This window comes from Amphiura filiformis, chromosome 3 (genome assembly GCF_039555335.1).
Source record: "Amphiura filiformis chromosome 3, Afil_fr2py, whole genome shotgun sequence".
In the NCBI taxonomy this organism is placed as follows: Eukaryota; Metazoa; Echinodermata; class Ophiuroidea; order Amphilepidida; family Amphiuridae; genus Amphiura; species Amphiura filiformis.
In genome coordinates this window covers 66,736,495-66,760,195 of record NC_092630.1, presented here as the reverse complement: position 1 = coordinate 66,760,195, position 23,701 = coordinate 66,736,495, and the positions used below count along the sequence as shown (strand labels likewise).

The window sequence follows — 23,701 nt, the reverse complement described above, 5'->3', positions numbered from 1 at the left end:
TCTTTGATTATCATTTTCTGGAATTTGAAAGACACTCATTAAGGCCATAATACAATGTGTATAGATAGCTGACCTGCATATTCAAGTCTTTCTATTGTCCTCCTCTTCATCTCACTAATAAGAGCTGGGATACGGATGTTGTACTTCTGAACAATCTTGATTTTCCCTTCAAGCTCACCATCCATGGCATTGAACGCATAACTTCTCAAATCGCCAAATGAGTTGCGCATGCTGATAAACTTACTCCGGATCTTGGCCTTTGGTTCTGTGAACAGATAATAAGTCAGAATATTAGCCATGTGATAGTACAATAATTATACACCGAGACAAAATAAACCATATCCAAGACATCCACTTTATGTCCATCGAAAAAAGTTTCGTTAGGCAATGATGTACCACTCTGCAGTAAATAATTGTAACACTTGTTTTCCACTTAATTACCATACTGACAGTAAAGCTCCACTCTAAGTTTTGGGAAAATTCCAGAAATCTTTATTCTCCCAAGTAATTTCTGCTAATTTTTGACGTAATGTGTTCCAAATTTGACAACCCCCCAAAAAATCTAGCAACTTAATTTGAAGAATCAATGCACCATTTGTTTTTGTGTGATTATATAGAATTATTTTCATTGCTAGATTATTTATCTATCTTGAAATGTCATCAAAATAGCTCACATATTATTGTAAGGATCATATAAATTCCACAAAACATCCAGCTTTCACATAAAACTCACTGGAAAAAATAAAAAATAATGGCTACTTTTGTTGATACATACACGTAGCCTGATGTATTCTCTCTTAATTCCATATGATTTTTAGTAAATATAATGTCACACTTTCGACGGATGTTTTGGATTAAAAATATCTACCAAACACCATGTCGCCATTTTAACATAATTTCGATGACAATGAGTACGGGCAAGGAATCAAAGAATTTGTGAACTTTGCTCCACAACATCACAATGATGTTAATGACCTGCGTTTTATGACCTTTAAAGCATCATTAATCTCATTTCCCAGGCATTTTAAGATGACAAGAAGTTCGGTGATTGGGTTTTCTTTTTCCTTTTATTTTCTCATATTTTTTTTCGGCCAAAAAGGATTTTTTAAATCTGGAAATCCCTTCAACAATGATTTACAAAATCTGGAAATACAAAAAATTCACACCCTCATACAACTGTGCACAGGCTGATAAAGAACAGCAACACTTTTAATTTGTGGGCCCATGTGATACTCCTGGAACCGCTCAGTCCTGACAAAACAACACAACAAACCCGCAAACTGACTCATGACATAATACATTACCAGGATCTTACCATTTGCATACAGCCTGTAGATGTCCAGTAACATATCCAGTTGATATCCTTTAATGCCCTTCAATTTAAACATACAATAAATCAAATTTAAACAATGAGAAAATAAAGGGAAGACAAGCTTCCATTATTTACAAGAGTCTCCTCAATTGTATACTGATTTGTTTTTACTTGATATCATCATCATGATGAGAAGTTGCATTTTACCACACTTATAACATACATAACTGGCTGAATTCTTTTTCATTTTTTCATCATACAAAAGCATATGCAACATTCAAACAAAACCTGTTGTATTGTAATGACTCAAACTAAATGCACATCCATCTTGTCATATGATTAAAAACACACCTCATTACAGTAAAGCCTTATTGCCATGGTTACCTCACAGCATGTATGGCTACTTACCCCAGCAAAGCCTATTCTTGTATTCTTCTTTTCTTTCCTGGCATCATCACATATTTTGACTGCCTGGTCAAAGAGCACCACGTTAGATCTACAGATTATTGCTATTGTACCAACTTCATCACCATGGATACCACCTAAATAAAAACAAGCAAAATATTGCCATAGTCTGTTTGCTTTTTATTTGAAAAACCAACCAACAAACAAACAAACAAACACCAAATAATTTTGGAATGCACATAACAAATACAAATTAGACATTACATAAACATGCAGAATGCAGTAGTGTTGAAAGGCCTTAAGTTTACCTTTCCTGTATGAACAAACAGCATGAATTTTGAATACTGAATAGATAAGTGATATAAAAACCACTTATACATCCTTACCTTTACCAAATCTTTGAACCGCCTTCGAACGCTTTCGGCCGCCTCAATTTTTCTTGTGGGTTGTTGCATTTCATTTATATTTGTTTGTATTTTCCAATATTTTTGTGACAATTTGTTATAAAATATCAAAATTCACAGGATATTTTTCTTCTGCGGGAGCTTGTGCATTAGACGCATCAACATCACAGTACACTTGCATTATTTTGTACTCCCAACAAATGATACATATTACTTACATCACTTACTTTTCAGGAACTAGCTATTGCAATATGAACACCACTTTGTGAGAAAAATTCAAATTGCAATAAAACTCATACTCTCTTGCAAATATCCATTATGATTTAGAAACTTGGTGTTAACATGAAGGTTGTTTAGCATATGTAAGGCATCATTGATCAAATCTCATCCTGAACATACAAGATTGAATGTAATATTTCCCTAAACAACTCATTAGAAAAGGGGATGCAGTATCATGCCTGATGAAAGAACAACTGAAGAATTATACTGTTGTCACTTACCTTGTTTTCCTGTGCCAACAATGAACTGTGTAGTATTATTCTTGAGAAATTCTAAGAGGAGATTTGATACATATGCTATTTCTGGTCCAAAACGGAAACTCTGTAAACAAACAATACATGATGAACATTAATTATCTTATTATATTTACTTACATACTACGGGTCCCTTCATCACGTTTTCTCATGCTCTGAGACATGCATGCCCTGATTATTAAAGAAAATATAAAAACAGGGAAAATCTGTTCCAACTGACCAGCGGGGAACCAAAGGGTGGATCCAAAAGGATACAACAGTGTCACACTAGCAATGGATAAAAGCTGGTCTCTTATTTTATTCCTTTTATCTTTTCGAAACATCAGGTTTTTAACTTTGTTTAGGCTATATGTTTTGTATTACTCCTCCATTGGATGTTGTGTCATATTTTCCCTGTTTTAAATATTTTATTGAATTCATGTATCATGATTGATATAAAACAAATTACAAATGTCTTAAAATTTGTGTAATGGTCAAAATATAATCACTTGATGAAATATGCATTGTTCCATTATTCCAACCCCAAGAATAGAACAAACCATCTTTTACCTTGCAATTGTGTTTCGACCATCACACTCATAGACAGTTAATATTTGTAAAATGTTATTTTTTTGAATAATTCAACTGATATCAAGTTTAACCAAGCTGGAATGTATTGAGTCCTAATGTCCCATCCATTGTATGACACTATCAGGTCAAAGAGTCATACATCTAATACTCCAGTTACCTTACTGAATTCCCGAATCACATACTTAAAAACTTAAATAGTCACTTACTTGTGTAAGATGAAATGTCTTGACATCTATATTGTCTCCTGCATGTCTTTGTATTTGATCCATAGCATTCTCAGCTCCTCTGAAGCTATATATCTGTTGGTTGGGATCACCCACCAATATCTTAGCACACGACTGTCGCAGAAGAATATCTTGCTGAACTGCAACAAGAAATAAATGGCAACAATAGACTTCATAATTTTGCTGCAGTTTTTACGCAGACTTTAAGCTTGACTATGTTAACAGCACTGTATACATAACTTTACTATGTCCATTATATTACAGACAAGAAGCTGAATGAAAACAGTGTTCAATTACACAGAAGCTATGGATGGAAAATATGTCAGGTGCTTGGAACATCAGGATTGTCATCTGAAAGGGATTGTCTTCAGCAGTTCTGGCCCTTTGAAACCCGGTACTTCCCTTGGTGGTGGGCCAGCAGCTTTTAACTGCACCACCTCCTGTTGGTGGCCTTAGGTGGACATGCCATTTCTTAGCTCAGGTTACTTTACCAAACAATCGCATGCACTTGAAACTGAAAGTCACTGATGCTGAAAGATGCCATTTTGTGTTAATAACCAGAAAGTTCCTGATGAAATGATGCCACAACTGAAAAGCTTAAGATCCCTCTGGCCTTACCTGGAGTGAGATCCTGTGCTTCATCAATTAGAAGACAATCATAGTCATAGAGCCAAGGCTTCTCCAGTTGATATAGCTTCAAATACACTGAAACAACAAGAAAACTAACTCAGTAATGATGCATTGTGCATGTGGAAAATGTTACTAAAATCAAATTGAAAAACACAAGGATAAGAAAGTCAATCATGGGACTTCTCCAAGGCTTAGAATTGACATTTTATTGTTGTGGGAGACAACACAACACAACACAACACATTGTTGTGGGCGGGCCAAAAATTATCTTTACACTTGGAAAAGAGCCCATAATAACAGCATTTGGGTAAATTTAAGTTTTTAATATCTTCAGGGAATATCTATCTTATCCTGCTCATTTGACACCTCTATGGATCTTCTGCAGCCTCTACAAGTAAAGTTACAAGAATTTGAATGGGTGAATATCAAACTTTATAAGTGACAAACTGGCCTGCACAAGGAGAAAAGATTTCAGCAAGTGCAACAAAGAGTAATACCATATTTTTTTCCAAGCAGCATGATTTTGTTGCACTTTCTTATCTTTCTACTTTTCCCAACATTTTTGTACCTACATGAGGGATATGCAGAGTAGTTTTATGACATGGAATCTTATAGAATAGAAGCTAAGTGAATAAATCCTACTTACCATCATGACTAATGGTTTCTTTACATTTCACATTGATAATCACTCCCCACACAAGGGTAGCATCATCAGCAAGTTTCTGTTGGGTATCAAAAGAAAAACCATATAATTTTACATTCAAATATAAACACAGATTTTATTACATTTCACTGCACAGGTGAATGAATGAAAACACGAAGAGGATCTTTGTAAAATCAAAATGGTAACCTAGCAACAAAATACAATAAGCATGCAGAACGCACGCCAGCGGTGCCCATCACACAAAACACACCAAGAGCAAGTTTTACGCATAACAGCTGGGGTGAAATAGGATACAGAGAAAAGACATAGAAAGGCCTAAACATACCCTATAAATCGCTGGTTTACTGCTATGATGACATTTGAACCTAGTTCCGAAAATTCACAAAAACTGCTTCCCCTCTGACTTTATTACAAATGCAACAATTATATCATTCATATGTTCGTACTTTGTTACATCTTCATGTACTGGCATACAATTTGCAAACATCTCAAAATTAACATTTCACTTTGTTCTTTGATCCAAGTCACCTACCATTCGCATATGGTGTTCAAGGTCTGCTATAACTCGGCCACTGCGTTCATTCTTCGGATAGGTAGTTGGTACATGCATCGTTGTAATAAACTCATCCTTGGAACTCATAAAGTTCTTCAATGTGTCAATGACAAGTTTAGCCCTGGTGATCCAATGAAGTCCAGATTTCCTTTTAGGTTTTCTTTTGGAAGTATGTTGTTGACTTTATGAATCACGAGGTTATTTTGTATCCGTTTATCATCTTTACCACTACTCTCAGCGTACCTGATGAGGAAAAGATATCAGTATCATTTCATTATTATAACCCAACATGCAGCATTTGTTGTCAGATCCTGTAACCTTCTGGATGATAATTCACCTGACTTGTGACACAGCATGACACACTCACACTTATATAAATTGTGTTTGGTTGACTTGAGGTAAAAAATATACCATGGTGGTTTGGTACACTGGGTGCCACTACTAGTCTATAGTACTGCACCTTTAAACCTGCCTGCACTCAATGGGTGGGTAAGTTTGTTTGGGAAGGGGCAGGGCACAGTGTCAACACCAGGTAAATAATGATTTTAGTACAGGAGGAATCACATATATCTGCTATCACACCACTTATCGCCAGTAATAAAATTAAGTTGACTTTCCAATTCGCTCCACAGGAATGATCACTACCCTATTGTTTATAACTACCAAACAGATAAAAACTGTATTGTTGAGGGGCCAATAAAATAAGCTGTGTCTCACTGTATAGAATTCCTGAACGATTAGACCACATGGTATATGAGATGAGCATGCTCTTGTCTTTTCTAGGTGGGCTAGGGGAATTGAGCTAGCTTTGAATACCAGGGTAGAAAATTATGAATATCTCCTGTTATTTTTGGTTTCTATAAAAACCAATTGTAAGGCTTGCACTTGAATATGTGTTGAAAGAACATGGTAATCTTCGATCTGGGGATTCAAAACGAAGATTGCATTTTGAAATCAAAAACTGACAAAAATAAGGATTTTATATGCTCAGAACAAAAATATGAGTCCTTCAAGCAGATGAGGGACTGTCGCCCATGCGTAATGGGGAAGAAACATACCAGGCTATGTCAATCACTTACTTCTACAAATTTAGTATATACCATACAGACAGAAATATTGACAGCATAGTCGCATTCTGAACAAGTTCAGGTGAGACAAAAAGCAAATTGAGCAAGCTTTCAAGATGAATTCTTACCTGATTCCAACCGCCCAGTAAGCTAATGAGTGTGTAGTTTTGCAAGTCACATTTGACGGGAATACCTTTTCTGCATGTTGTTTCACGGTCCTACAGAGTGAATAATGTCCATGTAAGTCATGTGTCATTGAACAAGAAATATGCCTATATAGGCTATTAGGCAACCAAAAAATAAAGAGCTGTTCTACAGGCAGACGCACCTTGGGGATCGATTGGTTATTTTTTCTCTATAAACATTCCTTCAAAAATCACCAAAACAATTATGTTAAAAGAATTTGAGCCAAAATCAAGAAACCTTTGATGTAAACATGTAAACAGGAAACAGAAATCCCCCAAAAATGATACATCTGGGTCAGTCAGGTGTGTAATGCAGTGTTCTTGCATCTGAATTCAAATTAGTTATAAGCTGATGTTGATGTTCTCATACCTTAAATTGCAATATTGAGAGAATACAACATAAGAATCATATAACGTCATTATGTGCTGATAGCATGCAGTAGAAACAGATATTCACTGTTACTGACTGAAACTCAAAGGGTAAACAATATAATGTTGATCTGACCTTCCTTGGTCCAGGTAAGTTGACTTATTGCATTAAAAATGTCTTCTTTATCATAAAATAAACCTTTATGTATGACTACAATGTAATTGTGGATTTCAATTAACCAAGAAACTGTTTTGGACAGTTGTATTTAGACTTTTCTTCAACTTAAATTGTAGGCTCATGCACAGCTTCAAACATGGCAAGATATCTATGGCCATTATGCACTATTTGCAGCAGCAGCAGATATCTACATTGTAAAACAGGGTTTTAAAAGCACATTATGATTTTATTGTGAATATGCCCCAATACTCGCCTGTTAAAAGCCACATATAAGAACTTCATGTGTGGGCGTCTCTGTGCATATCTGACCAGGGTGGTTGTTTTGCCTGTACCTGTAATCATCAAATAGGGAAAAGTAAAATGTAAGCAAGACGTAATATTGTTAATGAATAAATCTCATCAACATATTATTATTTATTTATTTATTGCATAAATCCCATTGCCAGTTCAGTTTAGTTGACAATTACAACTCAGTGCTGTGAGCAAACTTTCTCTTTGGTTTCCCTGGACCGGACTGGTATTTGTGCAGGGTGGGTACCAATTTGTATCAATCTTATGGTCTGATCCATGGGTCATAATTTATTCAAGCAGGGAATTAATTTCCATTTGGGGCAAGCACATAAACAAATCATATAATAGGCCTATTAACAATTAATAATTTTGGGCCAGGGTAGAAAAAAACTTGCCCTCCAGAGTTTTACTTGTTATTGATATTTTAGCTCATTGTCAACACACAGCATTTAAATATCAAGTAATCATTTCCATATCTATCACCAAAACTACTACTTATGACATTTTTACTTTCAATATATCTGGTGCTTGTCCTTGCATGTGACTTAAATTTCATCAAGCTAATATTATCCCTTACCACCCACATGTTTATTTATTAAATAAATATATAAAATAACACGCTCAAGTTAATATGTTTTACAGATATTTGGAGTGGCTTAAACAAATTGAAATGGCTGTAAACCAAGTCCACTAGTTATTGAAGTAAAACTAGATACACAATGTAACTAATATTGAAGAATTAATCTTACCAGCAAAAGCTATAACTTTGATTACTTCATTAGGCTTGGGATCATAGGTGACAATTCGCATTTGTTCATGGGTAAGACGTACACCACCTGAATTTTGCCTGCAAAATAAATCATTTTTACCACATGATGAAATTTAAAAAAAACATTGAATATGCCCATGTGTACACAACCCCCCCACCCCCACCACACACACACATCCCTACTTGTAAATACTCAGAGGACCTAGGATTTTCCAACCAAAAACCATGCTAAATGAGGATAATTTACACCTGAAACTCTCTACCAAACAGTGGATCTGCTTGAATCCAATCTGAGACCCCAAAAGACCTAAACATTTTAGGTCCTTTGGAAAATAAATGTATATCTTCAATACAAAAGGTCAAAATTTTCAATAATTGATGGTGGGCTTTTCTTCCCAGCTGCATACACTTTAAGTACATATCATTAGATTTATATTATAAAGTTTACTTCAAGGACTGTTAAATGTCAAGAATATCTAAAATGTCAAGTTTTAATAATTTGCCATGAAATTGGTAATATATTGCAAAAATTTCAAAAAAATAAAAATAATTTGATATTAGAAGGGCATTCCTTGCACACAGAATGCAATTCGATATGCCTGATGCGCTCTCATGTCCCACTAAAAATACTGTGCAAATGTTGCTATCCGATTCCTTAAACAAGTTCTTCCTTTAGTCCCAAGGAGTAACAAAAAATCAATGGTCATATGTGATGCGATCAAGCAAAATCAGTCGGAACTCAGAAATATTGATTTTGAGATATAGCCAAACAAAGGAAAGATTACCTTTTGTTTCCTATTGTTTCGGAAACTCTTTAATAGCTCCTATCTTTGAAACTGGTTGTTCAATTTAGATGGGGTTTTCTGAAAAATGCAGCTTTGTAAATGCTTTTTACTATCCTATAAGAAACTGAAAATTTAATATTTCCGAGCTCCGACTGATTTTGCTTGATCACATATATCACCTCTGTAACACTAACACAATAATTAGTTTGTTTAGCTTGATGTGACTTACCCACATTGCCATAGTGATTTCTGATCTACATCTCTCTGCTTCTTGGCTTTGGATGGAGTTGTAGTAACATCAGAGAAGCTATTCTCATAAAGGTACAGAGCATAAAATACTCTGTAATGCAAACTGAATGAAGACAAAAATATTTACAATGAGACTTCATTCTTTGAAAGGTTTGTATTTACATGTACAGTGCATTTTTATGTTATTTTGGATAAAGGGAAAAAAACAAAAGTTTGATGATAAAATAAAAGTGTGAAATTTTGAAAATCTCAACCCCAAAAGATCAACTTTGACCGATATTTTAACTACATGTTTACAAACGAAATCAGACTTTTTGACCCCCTCCCCTAATGAAAGGACTTTCATTTGCAGGACATCATCAAACTTTTGGTTAATTCCCTGACACCATCTAACAATAATGACAGCAATTCATGTGTCTACTGTTACATAATTTCCATGTGTTTGTCTTTGATTGAGGGCATTTGCAAAAGCACACCCCACAAACACAAACAAATGCACATGATAAATGGAGTTAATGGTTTCAGAAATGAAAGTACACATCTAAGCTATTTTGAAGTCTCAGAAGCAAAATTAAAAAGTTGAATACATTAATTAGTAAAGCAACTGAAAGACAAAAATGCAGACAGGACGTTCTTGCACTATGATATTGCTCTACCAAATCTTACCCTCTATTGGCATTGTGTTTCCTCTGTAACCTCAGCAACAATGTAGCTACACAGTAGAGGCATTCTGTGACATCTAAAGCAGTACATGTTGCCATGGGATTAAGTAAGCACTTAATTATGAGAGTCACATCAGCTACCGTCTCAGCCAAGATTGCCAGCGCTGCTATCAGACACCAAGGATTGGGAATCTTTGTAGAAAATGATAAGATGATGAAATATTCATACCATTAATCATTATACAGTATATTTTGGTAGGTCTTTCATATGAAACAATGAGTTACTGTGTTCCAGATGACGCTCAAATTTAATATATTTTGTAAAAGTGACCATTACAGGAAACAGCAGAGCAGTTTCCCATTTACCCAAGGGGTGATTTAGCATCAAACAATTTTTAAGAGCTTTTCTAAATTCTAGGTCATTACAATTAAGAGAACCTGGACCATCCATGCTTTAAAAGTTGCAAGTTTAATGAAATAAACAGGCCTCGAAATAAGGAAAAATATTGAAAGGTCCCCTGGACCCTTGCCTCTAAAATTCCAGGGATCCTGACTTATTTCCAAGGGTTGCCATAACAGTATTTGGCAAATTCTGTTAGAGACCCCACTTCATTCACAAGGCGTGTACTCAGCCATGAAAAATGTTATTGTTTCAAATGGGGTGTCATTGTAAAGGGGAGTATTGTAGCTATCCATTGATATACAACACGATATGAATATGTCACAAATAATTGGAGATACAGATGCTTGAAAAAACTTTCCAAACTTTTGTTGAGGAGTTTAGAATAGATACAACATGTGTACACATGAGGAAGAGAGGAAGAGGAATCACTCACCCCATCTTTGATTAGTTCTGGTGCTCTCTGCTCAAATAAATCTTTGGCAAGTTCATAATTGTGATGTTGCTTCAAATCATCCACCATTGATGATCCAAACCACTTCCTAAATTTCTGAACATATCTGTTAGTGAAAAACATATCACATGTTAGTGAAAAAGGATAACTAATTAATATCCACTTACCTTTTTTACAGTATTTAGTATTAATTTCATCTTAATTATATCAACAAAGTTCATAATACTGAGAAAATCATTACAATTTCACAAATCAATCTGATCAGACTCATTGCTTGATAATACTCATATAATGGAACTTAACTATTATATGAAACCAAATTTTTATTTTTCAGCAGTACTGAACAGAATCGACCATTGGGGCATAGTTTTTACTCCATGACCCGAACAAACCAGATAGCTAACAAATCCCTGAATTATGGCTTAACCTAATAAACTTTTCCATGCCCATAAGTCTGACACTTCTGAGACCAAACAGGTATCAATGCTATTTTGTGTCCTCAGACCCAGTGCTGTACGGTGCAAAACCTGATTGAGGAGCCAATGGCTCCTAACTTTATAAATTTAGAAAAAATCTAGTCGCCAATGCGCCTAAAATGGTCGCACCGTGCAGCACTGCTCAGACCTGAAACTAACCTTTAGTGAATAACGCTGAAAATGCTTTAAAAAGCTTAAAAGCTAAAAAACGGTGTAAAATTGGGGTAAAATGGCTCAAATTGGGATGAAAATAAAAGAAAATGTGTAAATTTAATCAAAAAGGTGAAATCGCTAAAAAGAGGAAAAGTTTCAGGTCTGTGTCCTTGCTTACCTGGGATATTATAAAAAAGTTGATTATGATAAGCTCTTCAATTAAAAGGGCATTTTGTGAGCCACAGCATCATCCTCCAATTTTTCTCAAAAAAAGTTGAGATTTTTATAGCACTGGAAACCTCTAGCTACATACATACATAATGTTTATGTGCAAAGAATTTCTTGCAGATTAATTTGTTCAGCAAAAATATTGTGAAATTTGAATTACGTTTTGGTACACCAGAACGACATTACAAACACATTGTCTCCGGAGCAGCACAATAAACATAATCGCAAACGCAAAATCGGAACTGAAATTTTGGGAATAAGCTTTTTTTGTGGATAACTTACCGAATAATTTTTAAAAGGAATGCCTCTTTGCAAGTCATCTGATATGCAACAATTAAGCTAAATACCTCAGCACAAGCTGTTTCCTCTAACACCTTGTATTTGTGGTATCTCTTCTTCCATCTCAAGTACTGTAAGAATTTAGTCATTACATTTGTAAGTAAACACAAGTGACAGCATAATGACATTCATGATATACTAAAATGATGATTGGCAAACATCACAAGCAACAGTAACCTGAACTAAAACATGTTCATCTTATTGACAGATTGCAGCCTGGTTGTAAAACTAATCTTTATTCTTTTTTACTCAGTTTGTACTCAAATTATCCAGCCTTACAGACATTAGACATGTAAAAGTGGTCATGCAAATATAAACTAGTGTGAAACAATAAATAAAAGTACTTTATTGTAAGTGTGAAACAAATTGAAATACACTTCTTAAAAGTTTGTTTGGCTTATACATTTTTACAGTGAGCCTCCTTAGATCAGGGAAGTATTTGCCAAAGCGTGGGAGGACATTTGATATTGTGTCCCCCATCCCACAATGTGGAGGAGACATGCCCCCCGGCACTGATTGATGCCCATGCCTGGTAGTAAGAGATTTTAAAGTCCTATCATATATCACATTATTATGTTTTCATGAATCCAAGTGTGTGAAAGTATTGAATCCAACACATAATAATGATAAAATTGGATGCTTTACGCCCAATATTTATTGGTATCGGAATCGCTATGTGTTTTAAAATATTGGACTCGACTAAGTCTCGTCCACTTTATATTTTAAAACTCATGAACTATTACTAAAGTTCAAGAAATCTATCACCACATACCTTCTTCCTATTGATGATGTCCTTCCATGATTGACACACCAAGTTAACACCAAGGCTTAGATCCAAAATGGGCATATTACAAAAATATTCTCCATCACTTCCACGGTAGTCTGGAGAACATGTCTACATTGTCATCTGAAATTACAATAGGATCTCTTGGTGCAGGTGAATCTTGTGAGCTTTTAGAAGGACTGTCCCAGCTTCTCCCTTGTTTACTGGTACAAGGACTTGATGTGTCTGATTCTGCTTTCTCAACCAAGTTCAGCACCTCAGCTGTGTCAAAGGTGGCGTCCGTTTCAAATTCATCTTGTAAACTTTTAACAGGAGTGCCCCATTTGCCCCCTTGCAATTTTTTACAAGGACTTGATGTGTCTGATTCTGCTTTTTCAACCAGGTTCAGCACTTCAGTTGTGTCAAAGGTGGTGTCATTTTCAAATTCGTCTTGTAAACTTTTAAAAGGAGTTCCCCAGTTCCCCACTTGCACACTTTTACATGGACTTGATGTGTCTGATTCTGCTTTCTCGACAAGGTTGAGCACCTCAGCTGTGTCAAACATTGTATCTTTTTCAAACTCATCGAGTAAGCTATCAGACTTTGCAGCAGTACTTGTATTCGCATATATTGCTACATTGGTACCTTCCTTGTCAAAAACATTTCCATTGTGTGTATCAGATATGTTGTTAGTATCTTTCATCAGATTTCTCTTCACACTCTTTCTAGAGCACCGCTGTACTTTTGGCATTGGGAAACTATCATTGGTAGAAGCATTTTGATGAACAATGTCCCCTTGTGACGGCATCTGGGTAGTTCTTGGTTTTTGTTTTGGTTGTCTTGGATGCAAACCCTGATTGACATTTTTACTAGATGTTTTGATCACAACAGGATTTGTCAATGGTAAAGCACCTGAATTTGTTCTCGAGTGTGCTAAACACTGCTGAGAGTCCATCTGAATCCGTCTTTTCTTCATGTCTGGCCCTACATGATGAGAACATGTAGCTCCGTCAATGTCACTTTCATGATACCTAGCTTCATTGGGTCTGTGCTCATGTTGTTTCTTGTCAGAGGTGTCATCTTCCTCCATTTTGACTTTCTTCTTGCTCTCCTCGCTAAACGTTTGAACTGTAACTGAAAAATTAAAAGCAACAGAATATATATCTTTGGTACATCTAACTATGAAACCAGAGAGCTTGGGAATTTTATTAGCAACATTACTAATTTGGGAGTCAAAAGAAAGGTCCTTACTGAAAGTAACTCCAAGCAGCTTGAACTCATCAACTTCTTTAGCTGATCACTTCCCAAAATATACAGAATTTAGGAGACTAAGACTGCAGTGTCTGCGCGTTGACAACTTGACAGGCTTTGTGCTTTACAGAATAGACATATCACCTAGACTTCTGAGTGCCCATCCCTTACTACAGTGGTAGGTGAAGCCACATATCTATGGTGATTTTGACTGGAGTTTATTTATTATTTATTTGTACATGTCTGGAAAGAAAGATGGGCTCCTTTGCATCATGGGCAACATTTGTTTACTAGCTACCTTATTTGGATACGATCAGATAATTTATGTTCATGAAATTCAGTACACAGATTTCTAAGTGGTCAGTCATCAGGACAACTTTGATCAAGCAAGATCGCAGAATAAAAGGACTAGTCTTCAACAAGAAACTAAGTCTAAGAATCAATTGCTGAGCCTGAAGGGCCTGCCATTAAAAGGGGACAATTTTTTTATGGAAATGTTACAATGACAATCTTCGAGTACGGTACCGGTACTATTACCTGTAGGAGGTGTAAAGTATAGAAACCTTCCGATCTAGCATGCCTAGTGCCGTACTATTAGGCCCATGAAAGTCAATTCCAAGTTTATCGTCCCTTTTTTTTCCCAGGTTGGTGAGGTGACTTTTTCATTTTTTTTTATTTCATCAGATTTCATTATTGACCTAAAGTGCGTGTTGATTTAAAGCCACACTCATACATGTTATTTATAAACATGTTTTTATATAGGTAGGGACTAGAAAAGTTAGAAAAGAGCCTGGTTTTGGTTCCAAGTTATAAATTTATATGTTTTATAAACAAAAATATACGAGGGTCAGTCAGTATGTTTTAAGAGTTGACTCGTGACATCATTTGTGGATCGTTTTCATGGCATTTCTCAATGATTACATAAATACTGTACCTTTGTCTTTCAAACAATACATGTAAAAATTCTATCACACACATGATTACGTAACAGCATTAGCATAAAATCAATGGTCTAGAGTCACCTGGTGAAATTGAGGCGTTTTTGTTAAGGGAAATAAGAGGCTGAAATGAGGTTTTGTTGTATTTTCTATATTTTCTCGGGAATTAAAGAATGGAGAATGCTGCCTTTTGGAACAGTAATAGAGCACAAACTACCAGTTCATTTAAATCATGTTTGTTGGGCTGTAAAGGTTTTAGTTTATTTAAAATGTGTGGTCAAATATGTCTAATTTTTGACAAAAACAAGGCTTTTCTTTCTTTAAAAATCTTGATATTGCCAAAAATAGCAAGCGGGAATTTAAATTTTTTGCCAGTTCTGTTGACTAATCTCCAAACATTTAAACGGGAGTCTCCCTAGAAAATATTTGAATCCGTGATTAAAATATTATAACTGTTATTGTACCATTGTTACATTTATACAAAAAGTAGTGGTACAAAGAGAGAGGCCATCGTTTGAATGAGAAATTTATTTTTAAAACTTTTCTGTTCATTTCAGGTTGATGTAGCGGACTCGGGGTGTAGGCAAATAACTCGAATTATCTACGTGAGGTCGACACCACTAAGCCTCTACTAATGTGATAGAATTAAACCGGAAGTCTCGGAAAGGTTGGCTGTGTATGTCAGGATGACCGGGGTGACACCATCCCTCAAAGAGGGCACTGCAATTTTGGGTAGAGGCGTAGGTCTCGTGTGGAGGGCAGAACTCCCCGTTTGACTCGGTGCAACTAATGAGTATCTCAAAAAGCGGTAGCTGTTACTTTCTATACTGATTTATTTATCACCACACTCCAGGCATACATTACTACGTCTTTGGCAACATTAGCTACACAACCTCCCTGCATCCCGTCACCTCATCTCCGTCACCTCCACCTAATATAAAGTAGCACACGTTCTGGTCGTTAATACATAACAAAGTTGAACATGTTTTACACAATACATAACTCAGGCCTACTGCACCTGCACGATTTTGGCTCCATAAGGAGAATTTGGTATCTTAACTATCCAAATGAAAAAATGGGCAGCATGGCCCCCCTCTAGGTGCAGACCAGAAATTCGTAATAGCATACAAATGGGGTGCAGAGCACGTATTTGTATGTATTACTACTATATACATCACAATATATTTACATTACTTGGGCCTAAACTATCTTTAACACAACTAGGGAAAATAACTGAGCTCCAACAGACTGATGACATCCAAATGCGCAGCCCAACGGCCCCCGGCCTGTTCACTTTCAAGTTGATGTACGTGGCCAGACACAGTAACGGCCCCCGGCACGTGTACCGTTCCGTCTTGCAACCACTCCTGGTACTGATGTGCGTGGCCAGACACAATAACGGCCCCGCACGCTTACCGTTCCGTCTTGCAACCACTCCTGGTACTGATGTGCGTGGCCAGACACAGTAACGCCCCGCACGCACGTTTACCGTTCCGTCTTGCAACCACTCCTGGTACTGATGTGCGTGGCCAGACACAGTAACGGCCCCGCACGTTTACCGTTCCGTCTTGCAACCACTCCTGGTACTGATGTGCGTGGCCAGACACAGTAACGGCCCCCGGCACGCTTACCGTTCCGTCTTGCAACCACTCCTGATGCTGATGTAGTCTGCTGGAGTCAGTTATTCAGGGGACACAATAATAAGTGGTAATAGTATACCTTAACCTGTAACTCCACTTTGGTAATTGATAACTCACATTAATTTACTCACCAAAGTTACCTTGTGAAATAATGTATAGGCCTAATTAGACTCTTCACTTCCCATAATATAACTCTACTACTTTAGTTTATAACTCGCCTCGATCGTCCTCATAAAATGTGCATAGACCTACAAATCCACTTCTGTAATTAGGCCTATTGTAACTCTACTCTTTAATTTGATAACTCGCCTTGATCGTCCTCATAATATTATTTAGACGCACTTTAGCACGTAGTATGCAAATTGTTATGAAGTATAAAAGTACGTAAAGATCTGTAAAAAGATCGTAAAGATTCACATTTCCAAAAGATTAAATTGTAATAATCGTGTTGACATGACTTGGAAAAATACTAATAGTTATTTATTTACAATACTGATTATCACATACCTTTCCATAGTCATGGTTGTTGGGCGAAGCCACGGCGAGCGTGCGCGTTTAAATGTGCGAAGTTTGCAAAGAAAGAGCATTTAATTCATTTAATTATTTGAAGTCCAAAAGGAAAAGGATGATCAAAAATATTATCTCAAGTTACATGCAATCGTGATTAATATAAGAGATAATAATAATAAATGACAAGAGAGCATTTAATTTACAATGATCTCATGTACAACACGCCGCCATCATGTATGTACACAAGTACGTTACTCTCAAAACGACAACTTGACCCCCATAGGCCGCCTGTGTAAAGTTTGACCTCCATAGCGCAACACAGTAACATGGCGACTCTATACTCAACACAATTAATTTCTAAACTGACATGATTTTATACACACTCTTTCAATACATTCCGCAAAACGCAAGAGACTGGTTCTAATCTCAAAATGACCAGTAATAGCTGCTGAATTGCATAGGTGCATGTTTTTGGCGACATCTAAAAGCAAACTGCGACTTTTGAAGCCAAAAAGGAATTACCGCGGCGAGATCACATTACACATGCATGAAACGCTATACACGCTATACTGAGACAAACTGACACACAAAATCCTCTATTTAAACCCTTTCTTCTCGACATAATATAACAAAACATCTACTGCAAGTGCTCGTAATATTTCCCGACAATATCATATAATTAATAGCTCATAACAGTGCATTTTCGAGGATTTTGAGTGAATTATTGACAAGAGCTCTGAAAAATGCGACTTACCTAATATAAAGTAGCACACGTTCTGGTGCGCTGTGCATGTGGCGCGAAGTGATCACGCAGCCGGGAATCGCGCTGATTGGCTGACATGCCGTATGCATGCCTTCCAAATAAGGGCAGGAAATATTAGCCCGCGAAACGTGTGAAAGCATACAGGGTGAATAGGGTGATCCAATTCCGTTTCATTGAGATCATCCATAAAAATTCATATGAATATTTAAATTACAATTTTCATAGCATTTTGTAATATTTTAGGCCCTATTTACATGGCATTTAGCAATTTCGTGCATTTCCACCATGTTGTATCGGTCATCCCACCTGCGCATGCGCAGATTGTTGTTTCATTTGCACCAGTTATCATCGCACTGAGTACCAGCTCTCACACGTGACCAGTCATTATATTTTAGTCTGTTTCATTTTGGAGATAATTAACGTCATTTGTAATAACAGCTTTTTCATTTTCGCCATTTTTAGAGAATAATTTTGCTTCCATTCAAGCCCTAAAGTTGTTGAAGTTTCCAGACGTCCCATTTCCACCAAAGTTTAATGGCAAGTCTCATATTTTACCAAATGCAAGCGGAGGACCTAGTGTTTATTCTCAGTGCCCAAAACTAGCCATATGCACCTTGTACTTTTGCTGTTTTCGGACATTGTAAACACGTGTTTTTTCTGTAATTTAAAAGGCCCGCCTTTTTGCGTGATTTGGCAGTGTCCCTAGTATATTGATTTTATGCTAATGCTATTACGTAATCATGTGTATGATATAATTTTTACATGTGTTGTTTGAAAGACAAAGGTACAGTGTTTATGTAATCATTGAGAAATGCCATGAAAACAATCCACATATGACGTCACGAGTCAACTCTTAAAACATACTGACTGCCCCTCGTATGTTTCCAATGGCTAAAACTGGTGAAAACCCTGATACTTTGAAAATAATGAATTATTTTGGCATTTTTGAAAATTTGACGCAGGTGTTTTTGGTGTCCAAAAAGTGACGCGGGCGGGGGACGATAAACTCGGAATCGACTTTCACGCGCCATACGCTGTCTTTCCTAATTGGCGAGGATGACAATTTTGACCTCCTCGTCTGTCAAAGAGGTAGACAAAAAAAAGACCGTTCCGCTTGTCCAAACACTCAAGTATCAGATGGATGGTCCACAATGTCAATCATGTCAATAGTCATGATAGTGTGATTCGCGTTTGGGATTTAAAAAGCTGTCAAGTAGAACCATGCTTCTTTTGTCCAATTTGCCATCAAGATTTCATATGGAAACAGTTCAGACCCAGAACACGATCATGTCAGAAATTAATATTTTGTTTTGGGACTGATTTAATATATATTCGGACTACTTGCGACCCAGCTACACTGTGGGAAATAGAGTCATGGCAGTAGAATTTTGCTCCTCGGCAACTATGCCCAGTGAGGTCACGTCACACTCGGTGTGCAAGCCCTGAACTCCAAATAACTTTCATAAGCGACAGACAAATTGCACAAAAGCGTGCCAATTTAAGCTTCCTGTAATATCTATTGCACATAAGGCCGTATAAAATTAATATTTTGGTTCTCGTCCAGAGGATTTTCATGATGAGGGAGGGAGGTGGTTTTTTGTTTTTTTTTTCAATGTAAAATCAGCATTGTCAGTAGTTTTCGGTCTTTTCAAACAGAAACGATGAGGTGCTTTTTTTTTTTTTTTCAAATGTGAGATTCTGAGGATAAACCCCTATAGTACCACAAAAAGACTTGGAAGTGATCCTTGTTCTCTAATAAACTTATTTATATGTATGAAAAATTCATGAATCATTCCAAAGTCTAAAATAATTGAAAAATCTATAAAAAAAAAAAAAAAAAAAAATCTGACAAATCCCAGAAATTGACGAGGGAGGGGACGAGAACCAAAACATTAATTTTATACGGCCTAACATACAAAGTCACAAACTTACAAACTTCAAATGCACTTCAAATAAAGCAGACCAGCTGTTAATTATTACCGATCCTGCAGAATAACTTACATAATCGTCCATTTCATGGAATCCCGTTGCTCAGAATTGCAAATTCTAATTTTTATCTGTCAAATGCGCTGTGGATGTGCTCAGAGATTTTATGATGTGCTTCACTAAATCACAGGTGTGAAACTAGTCTCGGGCCCAGCCGATTTGTGCTCCTTCGTCACTAAACAAACCGTCTGGCGACAACCTCATAGTACATGTACGTCTTTTCTGATTGGCTGAACATCAACGCCATAAATACTGGTGTTAAATTTTGCTGTCAATCAGCGCCTGATGGACAGCTATGCGGTTACATAAATCCACACAATGTATGTGAGTACGCGCTGCAAGTCGCGTACATGAAAGGCGATATCCGACGATCGGCGCCTCAGTGGCTGCTAAAGCTAGGGTACATTTTTCGTTTGCGGTATCTACAAAGAGTGGAGGGCCTGTGATGTTTGGTGTCACTTACGCAAGTCACGTCCTATAGCCAATTGAAAACAGTTTTATTTGTAAATTCATTAACCAATCAGCGACTGTCATTTTACGGGTTGTCGCCAGACGGTTTGTTTAGTGACGGAGGAACACAAACCGGCTGGGACCGAGACAAGTGTGAAACTGACTTAATACCACTCGCTCGTTTTCGCAGGCAAGCGAAGCCTCCACCTCGTGGCGCTGGGGCATGACGTCATCATGGACTGTGCAAAATTTCCGACGGCCGGGTGCCATATAACCCGTTTTGTGATTGGTTGCAAAAACCATTTATGATTTATTGCAATCGTAAGCCAATCAATGAACGCGACGGCCTTAATTAATGTGACCCCCATGTGACCCGCCAGTAAAGTACGTCTAACCTGATTGGTTTACAAAACTACTTTGATAATTACTAAGCCAGTCAGCGTGCTCGATGTTTAAGGGGGTTGTTAAAACAACCTCGTAGAGGTTTTCGTGATGAGGCGAATTCACATGGTGATCCAGCGATTGAGTATAAATTCAGCGTGACAACTGCACTTGCAGGTGCAATAACAATACATGGACACAATCAGTGACATTTACACAATGAAATAATGAATTATTTATGACATGCATGGGCTGGATTTTACGATCGAGGTAAGGTTTTCGGTCCGTCCCTGAATATCCTTAGCTTAGTTTTCAGCATCAAAGATACTTGCGATGACCAGTTTTTTGCAGACACTTTGATAACAAGTAACTTTTATAGGTCATGGTAGAAACGATAGTTGTACAATTGTACAAAATATACATTTTGTTATAGGCCTAAAATGTTTACAAAAAATATATTGGTCCACACGTTGTGCATGTATTCAGTTGTTCGACGTAAAGTTGTTTTCTTTAAACTTCCGTGGTCCGGGTACGCGCTGGTGAATTGCGATCGCGTAGAAGTGACAAAAAGGTCGCCTACTACGCGCCGCTACCGAAGACCAATGGGTCGGCCGGCTTGTTGTCAAGTGCATTGATCAGCCAATCAGCGTGATTGTTTATTGCTTTTGTGTTTACGCTCGTATGCGCGATACGCACAGGCACGACCACGGAAGTTTAAAGAAAACAACTTTATACTCTCGGCAACGGGCATGATGATCTAGTTCACCACGTAAACTTATGGCTCAAAATTCGGACCGCTCGCCAATAAGTTTACTGCTTTCTTTGTTTTGAAATTTGTTGACGTTTTAACGATCCCCGATTTCCGGTCGCTTATTTTAGCTGTGTCATGTCACATGCATGACGCTGGTGGGTACCAACCAAACTTCAGGAAAAAAAAACTCGATCGCCGATAACGATGTGATATGGGACTTACATAGGATTACACAGAGATATTTCTTGCCAAAATTTGACCATTTCTAGGCAAGTTGGTCCTACTTTGTCTGCGTTATAATATGAAAAAGGACAGTCTTAAGTAAGCATAAGTGCAACGCTTTTGATGTTTTGATGTTTTGGGAGACTGGGAGGGATCAGAACAAAAAAATAATGGAGCCTATTCTTGACTGTGTAATATTCCTTCAACCAGTTGCCGTGCGGTAACAGTCTTATACGATGGACAGATAGTATCAGTTTGTGAATGAGGACATCGTATAAGTTCCTTGTACTAATGATGTATATCAGGCTGGACACATCACACTACCGTGTGATGTGTCCAGTTCGTCGCCGAACTTACATATAAGATGGAGAGTTTAGCATAACAGCCTGCCTATTTACGCTTCCTGAAAACACTCTTGCACATAACATACAAAACCACAAATTCACTAACTTCAACTTGCACTACCGACACCATGAAAAATATTTTAATTATTACCGATCCTTCAGAATACTTGCAAATATTGGCAGTTTCATAAAATCCTGCTGCTGAAAATCGTAAATTACACAATCTTCTGTCAGATCCAGGTCAGTAATCACAGATGGGCGAATCTACCAGCGTGACAAGACCAGAGATAATAAAGGATGAGAGGCCACGCCGTACAAATAGCTAGCCTGATTGGCAAGCCGCCGCTAGCCAGATCTTCTACGACCGTGTATGATGAGTAGAGACCATAGAGCCCTATATAGGGCTCTGTGGAAGAAACGGTTCCTAATTTTGAAGCCATGGATAATATATTCATTTATACGAGAACCATATTTTTGTACCAATCACAGAACAGCTGTCAATCATTCTTGTGAAACGTAAGCTCCGCCTAGTATCATGGTCTTCTTCTGCGCATTGGTTGTGCGCATTAACTAGCCTCCAGCACAAATCCTGTGCACACGATCAGGTTGGATGGGCGGTTTACGCCTGGTTTACACAATAGGAACTGCGATGCATCCTAAACTGGATCGTTTCCGTGTATTCGCATTGCATGGTGGGTAATCGCCTGCCAGTTTGCGTAGCTCCACGTTCACAACAGTTTAAAATCAACACAGGTAAATCCATATATAAATTAACATGGACACAAAATTGACATAGCTTATGTTATTCAAATAATAAAATAATAAAATGTAATATTATCATGATAGATGCACGTTTTATTAAAACTTGAAAAGATTATTAAGTCCAATAATTTGTTTGTGTTAGCTTGCACGAGTCACAAAATGGCGACCCATCACGCATTTTCTGCATGTGCCGACATTAGTAACTCATAGTGACTGTCCTCAAACTAAGCGCCAGTGTGTCTCAGGCCTGATAACGACCCCAGGTAATTTTATGCAGAAAGTTTTCTTGCGAACAGCTGCAGGTGACAATTAAACAATGATCACGGCTTGTTTATGTACATGCGTGGGGAGGCTTGTACGTCAGCTGGCGTGTTTTGGACATGTTCGGCGTAAAAAGTGTCGTTTTTCTTCATGAAAAATACCAGCGATGACCAGTTTTTTGTGGGCTATTTGATTTACAGGTATGTCGGTTCGTCATAGGGTAGAAATGATAGCTGTACAATTTGTATAACATACAGTTTAACATAGGCCGAAACATTTATGGGCACAAATCGACCTTCCGTATTATGCACAAGTATGTGGAAGTGGCAGGCATACTAACTAAAGTTGTTTTCTTTAAACTTCCGTGGTCCGGGTACGCGCTGGTGAATTGCGATCGCGTAGAAGTGACAGGGTCGCCTACTACACGCCGCGCCGAAGACCAATGGGTCAGCCGGCTTGTTGTCAAGTGCATTAATCAGCCAATCAGCGTGATTGTTTATTGCTTTTGTGTTTACGCTCGTGTACGCGATACGCACAGGCACGACCACGGAAGTTTAAAGAAAACAACTTTAATGATGATCTATCACATAAGCTTATCAAGTTCCACATTCGCCAGCTACACATTATTGAGGGACGACCACTGCAATCATGATACAAATTAAATAATTTACCTTATTTGACTTCTTGATTCAATTTGTATGCTGATTTGAGTTATTTCCATCATGTTATATGCAGGAAACTAAAGATTCAAACTCAACTGAACACTTGCGATCATTTTG

General features: G+C 37.3%; 3 protein-coding genes across 3 annotated transcripts in view; all 3 read right to left on the bottom strand.

Annotated features, from left to right (window-relative positions):
• The window catches only part of LOC140149004 (F-box DNA helicase 1-like), a 15,554-nt gene extending 10,164 nt beyond the window's left edge, over window positions 1-5,390 (bottom strand). Inside the window, exons 1-8 of the mRNA XM_072171138.1 lie at window positions 5,275-5,390; window positions 4,725-4,800; window positions 4,067-4,153; window positions 3,431-3,588; window positions 2,622-2,721; window positions 1,721-1,854; window positions 1,316-1,373; window positions 74-265 (exon numbers count right to left, since the gene is read on the bottom strand). Of these exons, the coding sequence (XP_072027239.1) occupies window positions 74-265; window positions 1,316-1,373; window positions 1,721-1,854; window positions 2,622-2,721; window positions 3,431-3,588; window positions 4,067-4,153; window positions 4,725-4,800; window positions 5,275-5,382 (913 nt within the window). The 5' untranslated portion in view covers window positions 5,383-5,390. The remainder of the gene's footprint in view (window positions 1-73; window positions 266-1,315; window positions 1,374-1,720; window positions 1,855-2,621; window positions 2,722-3,430; window positions 3,589-4,066; window positions 4,154-4,724; window positions 4,801-5,274) is intronic.
• Window positions 5,391-12,747, bottom strand: LOC140147449 (F-box DNA helicase 1-like). The gene is made up of 9 exons (XM_072169226.1): window positions 12,673-12,747; window positions 11,844-11,971; window positions 10,687-10,810; window positions 9,855-10,042; window positions 9,169-9,291; window positions 8,135-8,232; window positions 7,348-7,426; window positions 6,491-6,580; window positions 5,391-5,538 (listed from the first exon to the last, which is right to left on the bottom strand). The coding sequence occupies exons 1-9, from the start codon at window positions 12,745-12,747 to the stop codon at window positions 5,391-5,393; spliced, it is 1,053 nt and encodes a 350-aa protein (XP_072025327.1).
• On the bottom strand, window positions 12,747-23,701 carry LOC140149005 (uncharacterized). The gene is made up of 2 exons (XM_072171139.1): window positions 23,594-23,701; window positions 12,747-13,797 (listed from the first exon to the last, which is right to left on the bottom strand). The coding sequence occupies exon 2, from the start codon at window positions 13,751-13,753 to the stop codon at window positions 12,767-12,769; it is 987 nt and encodes a 328-aa protein (XP_072027240.1). The 5' UTR covers window positions 13,754-13,797; window positions 23,594-23,701; the 3' UTR covers window positions 12,747-12,766.

Bases quoted from the DNA above. Each gene is read 5' to 3' on its own strand.
- LOC140149005 (XM_072171139.1), bottom strand. From the start codon at position 13,753: ATGGAGGAAGATGACACCTCTGACAAGAAACAACATGAGCACAGACCC.
- LOC140147449 (XM_072169226.1), bottom strand. From the start codon at position 12,747: ATGCCCATTTTGGATCTAAGCCTTGGTGTTAACTTGGTGTGTCAATCA. The intron at 11,972-12,672 runs GTATGTGGTGAT...AAATTCTTACAG, and splicing joins ACATCATCAATAGGAAGAAG to TACTTGAGATGGAAGAAGAG. The intron at 7,427-8,134 runs GTAAGATTAATT...TGATGATTACAG, and splicing joins CAAAGTTATAGCTTTTGCTG to GTACAGGCAAAACAACCACC.